Source organism: Aspergillus flavus, chromosome 3 (assembly GCF_009017415.1).
Source record: "Aspergillus flavus chromosome 3, complete sequence".
In the NCBI taxonomy this organism is placed as follows: Eukaryota; Fungi; Ascomycota; class Eurotiomycetes; order Eurotiales; family Aspergillaceae; genus Aspergillus; species Aspergillus flavus.
In genome coordinates, this window is record NC_092407.1 from 1,763,179 (window position 1) to 1,777,598 (window position 14,420).

Below are 14,420 nucleotides of genomic sequence, written 5' to 3' on the forward strand. Positions count from 1 at the left end.
AGGGAAAAAAGGAAAAGACTAAGAAATAAAGAGGACTAATGGACAGTCGCGGGGAAACGAGAGACAGGGCCGATATGGGAAAGGGAAGAGGGAGAGACGGCCAGAAGGATGGACAGTGGATAAAAGAGAGACTGATCTGCTTGTGCTACGACTTAGTAGCGCCGTGCGTAGTGAGAGTTAGTCGTAGGACTGGAGCCGTACTTTTTAGTTTTAGTCCGTCTTGTCTATTTGGAGGGGGGGGGGGGGGGGGGGGCCGTGGAAGAGGGAGGGAAGGTAGTATAATACTAGTAATTATACCTAATAATATCCTGAATTATAATTATAATTATGAATTTTTTTTATTATAATAAATAAAATAAAATCGAGAAGATATTATTTTTTAAAAAAAAAAAATAGGAAAAGAAAATTAAATTTCGAAAAATAAATAAATCCTAATAAATGGAGTAACTCACTAATGGATGGCCGCGGTGCATCCGCCCATCAATTCCAAGGATACTCCTCCATGGTGGTGCCAGATTTCCTATGATTATCAGTTAATCTTTACCTGAATGGTGCGAATGATCAATGGGAATAACTCTGTTCATGAATCCCAATTGTTTCCCTACTCCAATTTACACTTTGAGGGGAAAGTTCTCTGTCATTTCTCTTTTCGATGTCCATTCTTTTTGCCTCTTTTTCGCCTAATTCTTCATAACTTTTTTTTACTCTTGCCCATCGACACTCTCACGTAAACCAGACGCAGGACGGCACACAAACAGACACAGATTGACGCTGGTGCACATCTCAGTTCCTCCAACAGCGGAGCAACAGACGGGAGGTGGGACTCCTCATCGTCGACTGTGGCAGCATCCGCCGCATCATCATAACCACCATCTACATTTTGCTAACCAGAACTAAGTCTACCCTAAAATGTTGTGCCATTGCTCCATTGGGGAAAGGTAGCGTAGGATCCCATCCGAACTACACAGCCGACAAATCCAATGCGCGACTAACAGGGAATGGGACCACTTTCCTCGGCCGGGGAACCCAAAAAAGGCGTAAGCATGTGGGACGCATGAGCACGAGTGGACCACCTTGGCGGTCCTCATAAAGACTCCATCTGAGGACTCTCCAAAAAAGAAAAAAAAAGTAAAAAGTAAAAAGATTAAAAAAAAAGAAAAAAAAAAAAAGAGGAAAGTGGCCACTCCGGGCACTCCCCCATTTTATTACATACAACTGGGTACCTTACCTTGAGAAAGTTTTGGTTCCTGCCAACTTAGTATACCAGTCTTTGATAGTTCTACTAATAGTACTTCGTAAAATAATGCGGAGATTGTTCTATACCAATTAAAAAGGGAAAGAGGAAAATTGGGCGATGAAGAGACAAAACCTCACTCGTGGTCAAATGCCGCATTGACATAACATAGTACGATGGATTTGATTGATGGTGTAGAGTATGATGTCTCATGTAATAATATAATAGAAAGGTTGTTGGTCCTCCGTCCTATTAAAATCGAATAATAATACCAATCTATGTGATGTTTTATTAAATTATTTAGGTATCATCGGTAATAATCCTTGGATTAGGGCATCCTGTCCAGTCCTACCATGACTGTTGGGTGTGTGAATTGCCACTGTTATCCGAGACCTGGGCTGAAAAGTAAACCTGAAGTCTGATTTGCCTTCCTGAAATAGTAGTTTGAACATTTGATTGCCCGAGAACAAGAGTCACGTTCATGATGCTCTGAATCCAGTCAGACTGCAGAGATCAAGACAATGTGTTCGCGCGCGCGCCTATCTAAGACATCCAACGTATCCCTCCCATCGATCAATGATAACCTGAGTCTGGGGACGGACAGTGATTGATGTACAGTGATACGGTGATGTGCTATACATATCGGTAGTCTCGTTACCAATGGAAAACCGACCTGCGTCCCAAGTCTTTGCCTATCTGGCTTATCAGCGGCTTGACTGTCCCACCAACATGGGAGTGCGAGTCCAAAATCGAGCCAGTGGCCATTAGCAAAAGTAAATTGGAGTGGGGTGGCGGCCTCGCAGGGTGGTCACCGGTGGGACCTCAAGGAAGAAAAGGGTAAAATGGGTAAAGAACATCCGACCTCGCCCTCCCATGGGCTGAGGGGTCACTGATAGGCCAGATAATGGGTAACATTGCTCCCACTGCGAGAGTTGGCTGCAAGAAGGGCTGGGTACACCGGAGCTGCATTGAGGGCCAATGAACTCTGCGCGTGAATGGGAGGATTGACTCGCCGGCTAGCCTAGCCGGCCCCGCTGAGCATCGTCCCGTCCGCCATTTGGGGATTTGACCCCAAAGGCGAAACGATGTTTGAAAAAAGAAAAGAATGATGAACATCACTTTGCTTTTCTTTTTTTTCTTCCAGTTAAGATCTGCGTGGGCGGGTAACGAAGATGTTGTATTTGATAGTCGAATGACGGAATAGTGTCAATCCGAATATCGGTCGCAAATGAAGTTTGGGTCACGATGATTTTGGAACGTTTTCAAATCACGTCACCAACATACTAGTCCAGTGAGGCTTCTCAGTGGCATCATTCAGAGTCTCGACTAGGAGCAAGCGTCGAGAAGAGATACTATGTTCTACCCAACCAATGGTGAAACGGTCTCGACTGGCCCCACTAGGTATTTAATAGTGGCATGGTGTGCTACAACTCGTACCTTACATTAGAGCGTGTCGACGGACAATATGAACTTAGTCAGGCTGTAGATGTTGCCCTAAGTCTTGAGTATTTAGTGACGCTGAGGAATGAACGCTTTGACTTCGCTTACATAGGACGATCCAAGTAGGCAACTTATCATGAGATACTTACCTGCATAAGGCACGTAGTCATATTGAGCCCTCTATCTTACATGTCATGGGCGGAACAGGATAATTCAACCGGGGTACTGGATCCCAGTACCATTGGACACGCCTCGCCTTAAAATTGAGAGTTGAGCCACCAACCCATAGTGCAAGCACTATAACCTTAAAGATTCAACACAAAGAGCTGCTCACATTTGCGATTCGACCTGTTCAACGGCTACTGGATACATGATCGATCAGCTTTACCGAAGCCTACTGCAGGAACAGGTGCGGAGAATGCAGCCTGCAGCCCTGGCGCGACTCAGAATCTACTAAAACAGCCAACCCTTGCTTGAATCGGAATCAAAGGTGACGCTTGGCCGTTGCCGTCAACTCAGGTTACACCACCCGAGCTGTCAAAATAGAATTATTGGTTTACCTTGGGAAGAGTACCGTATACAATGGTTCGCTATAGAGACTGTATCTGATTCGATAAACCCGACAGGTACGGGAGTCAATCATCTTCGACCTGTTTGCCCGAGTCACATCTTACATAACACCTGCAGACCGGTATTGCGTATTCACCCACATATGACCACCATCCTTACTTACCCTTATGCAAAGTACCAAACACTAAAACCAAGCAAGAAATCGATCCACGAAATCCGAAACAAACGCGATGAACCAGATTTCCAGATAACACTGACAGGCTGCGCCACAAGCAAGGGACCAGGTCAGAGCTGTCAAATGCAAGCCAAGAGCCCGAATTAGATCAAAGCTTTTCTTAGCCAGGAAAACACGCAAGCTCCAAGAGCCAGACCGCCGTGTAACAACAAACCGCCGTCTGGTGAAAAGAAAAGCTAAACGACTGCCATGGTAACATCCAAGCCTTCCCTGCGGGACTTTCTTTCCCGAAAATCCGTGTGATTGTCATCTCGCCATGGATGATTTCAATTTATTCTTTTATTAGGCATTCATAAAGTTCGGGGGGTGAGGGTTTTTCCGGGCCATTATTGGTTCCATCTAAAGATAGATCTCATTCGTGATTGGTTGCAAACCCCCTACCCCGGCGCCACTTTTATCCTTTCGCCCAGGGGTGAGCGATTGGATGGCAGGGGGTGTTACGGAGTCCCCTGATATTCCGATGTTTGGGAACGGAGACTGCCGCAAGGTCACTAAACCCTTAGGGGACTGCGCAATAAAACCATATCCGCATGTTTAGTATATAGCGTAGGATGCTACTAACGTCCGTACAGTAGCAGGTCGTCTAGAGCACCCTAAGAACATGGGTAGGGTATTAATTCTGAAAGCCCCATCTAGACGAGCTGCTGTTATACCGACTCCGGTTAGAGTCTCCGTCGATGTAATTTAAAATCATGCATGGAAGGAAATTGGCGACCTTCGAGAAGGCAACGAAGGAGTGTTAAACCACCACTACTTTCCTAGTACTTGCCACTACACTCCACGTTGCTCCATAGCAGAGGCCGACGAGTACTTGAAGGCCGAAAAGTTAATGTCAATCGCGACGTTGTAACATCCGACGGACTTAACGACGTAAGCAGATAGCCATCGCTTCGCTCCTCGAGGGCTTGCAGTGAACCCCTGTCTCGCCACCGAAAGTAGGGACGCCACCGCAGAAACCGTTGTAGCACAGACAACAGACCAAGAAATTACTTTGTGATGTGTTTACTGAACACAAAGAAAGAGAAGAAAAAGCAAAACAGGGTCATGATTCCTAGAGAAAAATCAACGGCTCTGATCATTCTCTCCATCTGACAGGTAAGAAATTGCGACTCACCTTGGTTCAACCCCACAAAGAACGGGTGTACGAGCTAGAGTGAGGTTGCCGTTGACGATCATGATTCTTCACCACTGTTAATTTGTCGCACACATATCAATTCGAACAATTGGTGACCGTCGAGCGTCGAGTCTGGCCTCAGTGACAGGTCCATTCGACTCCACATCAGCAGCACATCATGATACTAAAATGTCAACTAAAATCAAATAGTCTCGACCGTTGTCTCGCCTCATGGCATATTCTCGGTCTGCCACCGAACAGCTCTTTACTGGTTTAAGATGAACGGAGGTCCAAGCCAACGGAACAGCGTCTTTTGCGACGTTGACACCTGTGGATTCAAGACGGAGTATGGCGCGCATCCGCGGGCGGTAGGGTCTTAGTGATAGTGGGCAAGCGACCGTGCTGAAGGCCACGGGAAGCTGCGGCTTCCCCCGGCGAATCAACCGTACAAGTATGGGACCTGTGAGTATCCGTGTATCGATGCCTTAGGCTCTTGACTGTGGCCGCAGCATCCGAAGCATTGATTTAAACGACTCAACGGTGGTTCGGTACCAGATTTAGTATGTATGACATTGACCGGAACTCGGTTGGCTGGAATCCCGTGGGGGAATTGGGAAAGATACATACTCCGTAGGCATCACTCATTATCATGAGATTATACAAGCACCCACTAGGAGCATGTGGATCACCGGTAACGAAGGAAAGTGAAGCGCATCATGCAACGGTTGAAGGTGGACTTGGAGTAATTCTCAAAGAGGAAGGCCATTAGCTGATTTGGAATCCTGTGGTTTACAGTTGATGGCACGATTAATTATGCTGATCACTATGGAAGCATTGTTGGAACGCCTTAATACGGAAATACCAAAATATGAGAGGGCCATTAGGCTTGCCCTAACACACACACACAGAAATGTCTTACTCCGAAGTAGACATCAGTCTTTGTTCTACAGAAACGATCTACTATCTTAGCCAAAGCCACACATATATTAGCCTGTGGGGCATAGCTAGCAAGGTACCTTCTCGGTCGGGAAAGGCCGTCAATTAGGTCAGTTTCCGGAAATATTCGAGGTTTCCAATCCATCCGCTCGGAAGAGGTACCCAGTTCTGCGGTCAGACTTTCGTCGGAAGTTGGAAGCTCAACAGCTGAAACAGACTACGCGTCCGTTAATCCTCCAATCACCGGGTTTGCTCTCACCCAGTGGCGTGCTAGTCGCTTAGTAGTATCCCCTCGACAATGGAGATACCTAACCACCTACGTCCAAGGTATCCGCCACCAACGAAGTAAGAAATACTATCTATTTGAAGCTGTTGGTTCGAAAATTCCAAATGACGTTTCTAAAACCGTCACAAAGTATCTATACGAAGAGGGTCCTCGTCGTCATAGTGCCAAGACGTTCGAAGAAGGTTCCATTTGGCATTCTTTCCTCGACACGAGACTTATTTGACACTAGGACAATAGTCTTTTATCACTAGGTTTTTTTATTAGGTTTACTAACACACATCTCAGAACCAACACTCACACTGTTCCATATCGATAAGGATGCGAAATCCCTCATTTCCTCTTGGGTAATGTTAACCGCCAAGACTCGCCATCGCTATAGCCCGGGATCAGAATTGAACCCGATAACCGACGGGCCACAGTGGTTTTGCGGGGACCAACAGTACACCGTGTCCACTCCTCGACCCGGGATGCAGCTGCATGCATAGTCCTAGTTGGTGGGTGTTCTGTCTGGCGAAATGCTTGGGTTGGATTCATTCTGGAACCTGCGGTGTACATTGCCGCCTTCCATTGGCTTCCAAATCCTCCTAGCTTGAGTGCCGAGGAGGGGATACCCCGGCACTTGAGCTAGGACAATAACTCCCACTGTCAAAGGCTGAGGGAATAGAGCAAAAAGAGGCCCGTGGCGTGCAGATTTGAGTTCCGTTCCTGGAGCTTTGCAGCAGGAGGACCAACTAGCGGTGTCGATCACTAGCGGCAAAGTCAAACATATTGAACCTAGGCAATGCATTGCAGAATGACTGAGAGAGCAGCACGTGCGTGATACACCGTTGGTTTTCTAACCAATTGGGTGATTCCATGGCATCATGACTCGCTATCGCGGTTCTACTGCGGAGTACCGCGCAACGCTACTCCGTATGAGAAGATCATGGACGAATAATGTGACTGTGGGAGGGGAAGCCTTCTCCCGGGCCAAGCATTCCGGTTCCTGAATCTGGAGAACCTGGCCTGCCTCAAGCGAGAAGATTGGTCCCAGAGTCCGAGTCTAGTCCATGTGCGGCATATGCGGGCCGCTGGGAGTTGGAGAAAGCAAGTTGAACGTGGGCTCTACTATGCTGATCATGATTGCATCTTTTGAGGCGACCAAGGTTCTCCCCCAGTGCTTATCTCAGACGGGAAGGAGGTGTCACTCCTCGGTGAATTCACATAAACGAAGGTTTTCGGTTACCCACCGAGTCCCAGACTTGAGAAACTCTCTTGTTGAAGAGAGTGACAGGCTTCCAAATAGTGCCAACCCTTCCATTTGGAATGAGCCAATCTCATGTTGACTTTCGGTCTATTTGGAAGATGCGGAGAAGACAATAATTCGGGGATCTTCATGCACGATTTCTTTTCTCTGTCAGTTTGCATCTACAACGTTGCCATTTGCCACCACACTACGGAATAGTTGACTGTTGGTCATGGAAATGCAGAAAAAGCAACTTCAATATCTCTACCACAATGGGGTCATTGGAACCACCGAACCGTGAATGAAAACTGGTACTATCCCACGTCCGACTTCGCTAAAGGGCCCCTCTTGCAGTTTTGGAAGCTTTGGTCGGGGGGGTTGGACGAAAATAGCGCCGACATAGACTGAAACTCTATCTGGATAGAATTTTACTCCAGAGGCACTATTTCTCCACGCACTATCACTGGGTTTACCTATGGAAGGAAGGGCCCAACTGATCGCTGCGTCTCACCGTGAGACCTTCCCGTGGTCATCTACGTCGTGGGTCCAATGCAACCATGCTAATAGCCTGATATGCACCGAAGGGGCGATGAATTTGATAATTTTTTCCTCGCATTTCCGATCTCCGTCCTCTCCGTCCTGGACTCCTGGAGAGCCTCAATCTACGATTCGCAGTACCAGCGGCGACGGTGGACACCTGAAACACTGTGGCGAACAGGATTCCTGAGTGGATGGGGGTACCAGATCCGATACGAGAAACGATCGGTTTAGATCTTGCGGCGACATACTCGGCCCGTGGTTCACGGTGGTTGCTCGGGTCACTATGGATCATATGGTTCACAGATAAGAAAAGATGAAGCATTCGTCGGTACCGGAAGGAACAGCGCTCAGGTTCCCGCGTTAGCGAGTTTTGTTTTGCTCGTGCACGACCAAGGTTCCTAGATTTAGATTGTCTATCTGAATCGGGGAGAACCGTGGATGTCGGAGAACAGCGCAAGCAGAAATGACGACATTCGTGCAGTGCAATCTATTGCGATAGAGAATTCATACGCTGACGCAACATCGAACACTTTCAACTAGTATCCGCAGACCTGCGTTGGTCATACAGTAGTACACAGTACGCGGAAACTGGATCGGCAACTGGCGCACGTCCTTCGAAACTACGTTCAACTATTCAGGACGACAGCTATTCGCTAAAATACCAGACACACAAACGTCTTTATCAAGAACAAACCCTTCCACCGCCAAGGCCAATGCCCTCAGCATCAAGGTAGGACAAAGTGCCCAGCGATCAACAAAGAAATCCAGCAAAAGAAAAGTAGGACAAAAAGGCCTCAGTGGATGGTGTTTGAGATCACATTCCCAGTGGGAATCAGTCTCTTCCTATCATATGTTTAACATCCAATTGTCTCATCATAAGCCTTATTTGTTTATGGAAAAGAAGAGAGAGAAAAAATCCGAAAGAAAAATTTTCATATCAGTAGCTTATGTAATCATTTACATTACCTAATTCGACTCGGCTAATAGTGTCCAATGGATTGGGAAAGTAAGTCCGCTTCCGAAAAACCACAGGATAAATATCTCGCGATGCTGCGATTCTTTGAGAATTTTTTTTCTTTTCTTTCTTCGTGCGGCGACGCAACTACTATTTCACCCGTGTTGCTTGGACATCATATTTCCCCCATGATGTGACCAAGTGTCAGTTGCGTCACAGAGAAATGAAATTGCACGCCGGTTCTACTTTATTGGTCTTTCTGAATTTTCTAAGGATGAGACCATTTGGTTTGGGATCGGACATCTCTTTTAGTCCCCCATCAACAATCTTGGCAGCGCCAAGTACTTGGAGGGGGATCTACAGGTCGATGATAGTAGCTGGTTATAATGCAAATTTTTCAAGTCAATATTGCTACTGTAGAATCGTAATGTCCGTCTAAGGTATCCGGTATCCTTGTACGCCGTCATATCGAGTCTATGCTTATTCACCAGGCTCATCACCAATCTTCTCCAGCTTGCCCATCTCTCTCTTTTCGCCTGCCTCACCAAAGATACGGATACGGTCCACGCGCAGCTTTTCACTGTCCCCATCCCCATCCACAAAGAACATGATCAACGACGTAACCCTCTGGAATTTGACAAACCGCAAATCAATCTTGGCCGTTCCGGTCTTCTTATCCCAATCTTCAGGCTGGATAGTCACCGTCTGCACAGGATCGATACCCTCCGCCTCGTCAAAGCCCAGGACATGCGAGCGGTTCGTGTAGAGATGGATCGTCTGCGGGCGCATGGGAAGCTCATCACCATCACTGGGAGGCAACGAAGTAATCTGCAACGAATGCACCTTGAGCGTCGACTGGAACGGAACAAAGAGCATAAGCTGTTCATCGGTATCGCTCTCGACCCAATCCTTAGCCTTTCCCTTGCCGTTGTTCAGCGCCGACGGCTTCGAAGTCTCGAAGAGTGTCTTCGCCGTTCCGAACTCGCTGTCCCGGTTCAGCAGCTCCAGGCCCTTGGGATCGTACTGGTCCGTGATGTCGGCGTAGCCTTTCGGTGCGGCCAGCCCGATCCAATCTGCGTCGGAGCTGCCTGATGAGCCCTCGCCGCCGTCGTCGGGTTTGCTGGCCTCCGATGCGAGTTTGCGGACCACCTCCGACAGCTTCTGGGGGTCGGCGCCTTTGACGGTGGAGGTTGGACGGCCGCGCTCGAACACGATGAAGGTGGGCATGCTGTAGGTTTTGTAGTGTTAGTACGGTTGTAGATGTTGGTGCTGGGGTGGGGGACGCACGCTGTCACTCCGTAGGCCTTAGCAAGGTCCTGTTGGTGATCGACGTTGATCTTGGTGAAGGTGATTCGGTTCGGGCGTGACAGCTGGGCTGCCAGCTGCTCATATGCAGGGGCGATGGCTTTGCATGGTCCGCACCAGTCTGCGTAGACTGTGATCATCAGTTAGCAGCTGTAGCATGTCGTAGGTGGTCTTGAAGCTGGGGCGGGGTGACGCAAGGGGAGCGAGGGGAGCGAGGGTCGGGTTGTGAAGCTTACAGTCCGCGACAACAAAGCGAGACTTCGTCAGCAGGGTGCTGAACTGCTCCTTGGAGGAGATATGAACGGGGCTCGACATTGTGGCGGTCGAATGGGGGGGTGGAAGAGGAGGGAACGAGGAAGGACGAGGAAGAGGGGTTGATTTTCCGATATGTCATCACACTCCGCGGATTCGCCGCAGATGATTTAAAGCTCCCAGACGCTACACGCGAATTCACTATGTAAATGTGTAACGTGGTTCAGATAAATGCTAGGTTTTTCTTGGATTTTATGGTAAGAATAGGCTTTTCTAGTTGCAGAGCGTTATTCGTTGTGAAGCTGGTTTATGTACTGGTACGGTGATCTTATATATATAAAAGCCTCAATAATGTATTTCTGTCACCACACACTGTACATGCTAAGGGTGTCTCTCAGTATGCTGATAACATGTATATCGCAAATGAACACTTCTCCCCTTTCTCCCTCATCATCTCGCGAAAATAGAACATCTAGCTCCGCGATCTATCACCCTCAGTCACTCAACGCTGATGTCGTTAACGGGACTGCTTCGCCCTATTCCTTTGGCGTCTTTGCATGAGACAAGCCCCAAAGCATCCCGCGACTAAAGGTACGGTCGGTATTGCATCACGGCGAAGCGACCATAATTTGGAGTGGCACATAGCAAAGTGCAAGCCACGACTCAAGTCTCAATAGAGACAAAAGTCTCGAAAATCATTCGAATCCTTCAGTCCGATGCACGTTCAACCATCCTCAACCGCAAACAAGATTTTCATCCACAAACTACACCCCCGACACCCAATAACAATCTCCCCATGTTCAGCCTCCCTCTCCAGATCCTCCTCCGACACCAAGAATCCCTTCTCATCACCACACCGACAGCCCCTGTACCAGAAAGCCGAATCACCCTCTTCCTCACAGGCCAGATCCTCCAGATCAACCACCTCCAACCCAGTGTGAAACACCGCGCCCGTCTTCTCGCGCTCAACAATCTTCGCCCGGTCTAGTCGCAAAGCGCGATCATATTCTGCGCGGAGCTGCGGATTGGAGAGGGTCTTGTAGGCTGTTGTTATCTCGTCGATTGTGTAGGGTTTGCCGTCGCGCGACAGGTCTTGGTTGGACCGGGGGAGGTCGGCGCTGTCTGCGACAGAGGAGGCTTTGTCTGGGTGGTGTTTTAGGAGGGCTTTATGGTAGGCGAGTTTGAGTTGTTGCTTTGAGAGTTGGGCGGTGGTTTCTGTGGATTGGATGTTGAGGATTTCGTAGTAGTCGGGGGTGACTGCGTTTGAGCGGGTCATTGTGTTTCTCTTTTGAGGGTATTTAGTTCATCTGTGTAGAGTTTTCCAAAAATATTTGTATGGAGAACCTTGAGTGTGTATGTTCCAGTAAAAATCGGGTTAGACGGTGGGATGGCGGTTGCGGAATTGAAGTTCAAGACTTGCCGCGATGTCGGCTTTTGTCTCCGCCGCCACTTTGCAATGTGTTACTCTTTCTACCAATTGCGAATGCTACGCACCGTTTATCTTTCTACAGTGATACGTGAAGTACCTTCTGGCAGTTCGGCATTGATTAAGTTCGATGAATTGTTTGATTCAAAGATTCAGTCTTTTCTACCAAACTTCCAATTGCCTGTGGATATCCTCCACATATACATGGCAAAGTAATATGAAACCATCTCTGATGGCCAGTATCTAAAATGACACGCCGGATATCAAACAGAAAAAGGAACAGTGCGCTGTAACAAACCAACCAAAAGCATGCGACATCAGGACATCAAAACCGCTTACTGAGAGGTCTTGAAGACGATGCGATCCTCGGGCTTGCTCTCGAAGGGAACGCCGAGCTCGAGGAGCTTGACGTAGACATCGGCGAAGTCCTTGAAGAAGGCATCACTGTCGCGGGCGTAGCGCTCAACGTGCTTCTTGAACGCCTTGTCCTTGACGAAGGCCATGTCGGCGGGGAGCATCATCAGGGTTCCGGTGGTCTTATCGGTGAACTGGGCAGGGCCGTTCCACTTTCTGGGCTGCCACTTCTCATCGATCAGCAGACGGAAGAACTCGTTGGTGAAGACAGTAGGGCTGAAGTTCCAGGGACCATCGAAACCGGAGCGGTCAGGATGGGCACGACCGAGGGCGTGGGCGCCGACCAGAGCCACAATCTCCTGGTCGTTGAATCCCATGCGGTAGAAGATGTCACGGACGTGCTGGTGGTCCTTGGAGGCGTCGGGCAGACGGCCGTCAGGGGTGCAGGCAGCGACGTCCTTGTCCTGGCGGCCGGGTCTCCAGGGGATGGCAGGGCCACCCAGCTCCTGGATGGCGCAGGAACCAGCCAGAGTCCAGAGATCGGAGTAGGTGATCCAAGGGAACTTGGCCTTGACAGGCTCCAGGAAGTCTCTGGCAGCCTTGAGACCAGCGTTGGCGCCGTGGTCGGACTCAGGGGCGAATCTCATGGTGGCACCGTTGCTACCTCCGGTACCAGTCTCCTTGTCATAGGTGCCACTTGCGTGCCATGCCAGACGGACGAGGACCTATGGAAGATCACATCAGTTCCAATAGCTTACGCGACTTGAGTTTGAAGGCTTACCGGTCCATAGCTGCCGTCATCATAGTCAGTCTCATCGGCGAGGCGACGAGCAATCTCGTCGTACACCTTCTGGTAGTCCTCCTTGGTGGGGACGAAGTTCTTGGAGCTGACGGAATCGCCGCCCTGCAGGTAGAAGTATGCACCAGCACCACCGGCAACAGCGAGACCAGCCCAGAGGAAAGTGTTGCTGGACTTGGCCTCACCAGCCTCGGAAGCGTAACCGCGACGAGCCGAAGCACGGAAGGCCTGGGTGGGAAGAGCGAAACGAGTGCTGCGGACCGCAGGTCTGACGGAAGGAGTCGAGCGGAGGAAGGCCCGGGAAGCGGTTCTCGCAGCTGAGGCCATTGTGAAGGTGTTTTAAGGAGGTGATACAAAGGGGATGGAGATGAATCAACAAGAGAAACGACTACGGCAGATGAAGTCGAGAAGAAGGAAGATGAAGGAATGAAAGGAATGAATGAGCGAGAGGAGAAGAGGAGAAGTCGGACGACGGCAGGGATACTACTAATAGGTACTTCCGAATGGCTTTCCAGGAGTCCGAAGGTCATCGAAACTGGCGATACGCACCAATCAGAGTGTTTGGGAGCTTCTGTCTGGACCAGAGCTTTTTATTAAGCACTCCGCATTTTGTGCAGCTTTTTGGTTCCTTAGTCTGAGGGGATGCTCGATTGATTGCTTGGACCACCGTGGACGCCTCCTCGATCCATGGCTCTTTGTCAATTTCTCATTCGGCCTCGATCACAGAAAACCTTCACAGCATCATGATCATTCTTGCGATTCTATTCTGATTCAGCAAACACACATGTTCTTTGTGTAGACGGCTGCGACATCTTCCCAAACAACATCAACCCGATCTCCAGGTCGGCTCCACATGGTCAAATCATCTCCCTCTTCCGTTACTAATTGCGACACGCTGTTTGGTAGACATGACCCACTCCGTCTGAGTAACCGAGGATTATTGAATTCCATCCTTTGAGAGAATCGAGACCCCCTCACATTAGAAAGCGATCTTCGAAGCGAATTCTTTGTCAACTGCCATTCGCTGCCCTCGACCGTATCACATTCCCCTACCTCAAGGGGCATCAGATTCCTCATATCGATAAATCCACACTACGGAATTCCACTGCAAATCCTCCAGCTTTTTTCTCTTCGCGTTCGGAGTTCCTCGCCGCGTGATCCGCCCAGGGAGCCTTATGTAAGCTCATACAGTTCGCTAGTTCAAAGGGTGAATGCCTCAGCTTCTATAAAGCACTTTGCTCCTAAGCACACTTATACTTGGCTCAGCTTAATATCCTCTCAAATACCTGTCTAGTCTTCACCATTGCTTCTACGAATTAACTCACTATAGCTTAGAATAGACACTTCATCATGAGAGCCAAGAAGCAGACGTGATTATAAGCCTTACCACCCATTAGTCTTAGCAGTTAGACAAGTGCTATACTAAATGGTGATACTTTATCGCTCGTTATGTATTTTTACAATCAACTTGGGTCTTTGCAGTATTCAGAGGCTAAAGCAGTATTGATTGTAGTACTCCGTATCGGAGATGCTTTAATAAAAGCAGAGAGAGAAGAAGTATATATACTTCAAATTCCACGATCGACACCTGCATTCCAGGGAGGCTAAACATCGAACAGAGCTGACGATGATGAGTGTGATGTTAATCAACGATATTATAAATTGCCTACAGCACGTTTCCAATTATTTGGTACACCTTGATAATAGAAAACGGGGAAATATCAAGGTAATGTGATAGATATAATATCT

At 48.6% G+C, this 14,420-nt stretch overlaps 4 protein-coding genes across 4 annotated transcripts; all 4 read right to left on the reverse strand.

Annotated features, from left to right (window-relative positions):
* Positions 1 to 35: 35 nt before the first annotated feature.
* On the reverse strand, positions 36 to 1,399 carry F9C07_4800 (uncharacterized protein; the record flags this gene model as incomplete). The annotated part of the gene is made up of 4 exons (XM_071511268.1): positions 36 to 145; positions 545 to 576; positions 1,229 to 1,268; positions 1,375 to 1,399. 4 exons carry the CDS (start codon positions 1,397 to 1,399, stop codon positions 36 to 38), a joined length of 207 nt encoding a protein of 68 aa, XP_071364966.1.
* A 7,511-nt stretch (positions 1,400 to 8,910) lies between these two features.
* F9C07_2281831 (thioredoxin-like protein) lies at positions 8,911 to 10,222 on the reverse strand. The gene is made up of 3 exons (XM_041290752.2): positions 10,077 to 10,222; positions 9,823 to 9,970; positions 8,911 to 9,763 (listed from the first exon to the last, which is right to left on the reverse strand). Exons 1-3 carry the CDS (start codon positions 10,153 to 10,155, stop codon positions 9,016 to 9,018), a joined length of 975 nt encoding a protein of 324 aa, XP_041144427.1. The 5' UTR covers positions 10,156 to 10,222; the 3' UTR covers positions 8,911 to 9,015.
* Positions 10,223 to 10,816: 594 nt separating this feature from the next.
* On the reverse strand, positions 10,817 to 11,368 carry F9C07_4802 (CSL zinc finger-domain-containing protein; the record flags this gene model as incomplete). Its single annotated transcript, XM_041285271.1, has 1 exon — positions 10,817 to 11,368. One exon carries the CDS (start codon positions 11,366 to 11,368, stop codon positions 10,817 to 10,819), a length of 552 nt encoding a protein of 183 aa, XP_041144428.1.
* A 239-nt stretch (positions 11,369 to 11,607) lies between these two features.
* On the reverse strand, positions 11,608 to 13,142 carry F9C07_2281833 (putative cytochrome c peroxidase Ccp1). Its single transcript, XM_041290753.2, has 2 exons — positions 12,654 to 13,142; positions 11,608 to 12,597 (listed from the first exon to the last, which is right to left on the reverse strand). The coding sequence occupies exons 1-2, from the start codon at positions 12,996 to 12,998 to the stop codon at positions 11,854 to 11,856; spliced, it is 1,089 nt and encodes a 362-aa protein (XP_041144429.1). The 5' UTR covers positions 12,999 to 13,142; the 3' UTR covers positions 11,608 to 11,853.
* Between the last annotated feature and the right edge of the window lie 1,278 nt (positions 13,143 to 14,420).

Bases quoted from the DNA above. Each gene is read 5' to 3' on its own strand.
- F9C07_2281831 (XM_041290752.2), bottom strand. From the start codon at position 10,155: ATGTCGAGCCCCGTTCATATCTCCTCCAAGGAGCAGTTCAGCACCCTG. The intron at 9,971-10,076 runs GTAAGCTTCACA...TGATGATCACAG, and splicing joins TCGCTTTGTTGTCGCGGACT to TCTACGCAGACTGGTGCGGA. The intron at 9,764-9,822 runs GTGCGTCCCCCA...CAAAACCTACAG, and splicing joins AAGGCCTACGGAGTGACAGC to CATGCCCACCTTCATCGTGT.
- F9C07_2281833 (XM_041290753.2), bottom strand. From the start codon at position 12,998: ATGGCCTCAGCTGCGAGAACCGCTTCCCGGGCCTTCCTCCGCTCGACT. The intron at 12,598-12,653 runs GTAAGCCTTCAA...GATCTTCCATAG, and splicing joins ATGACGGCAGCTATGGACCG to GTCCTCGTCCGTCTGGCATG.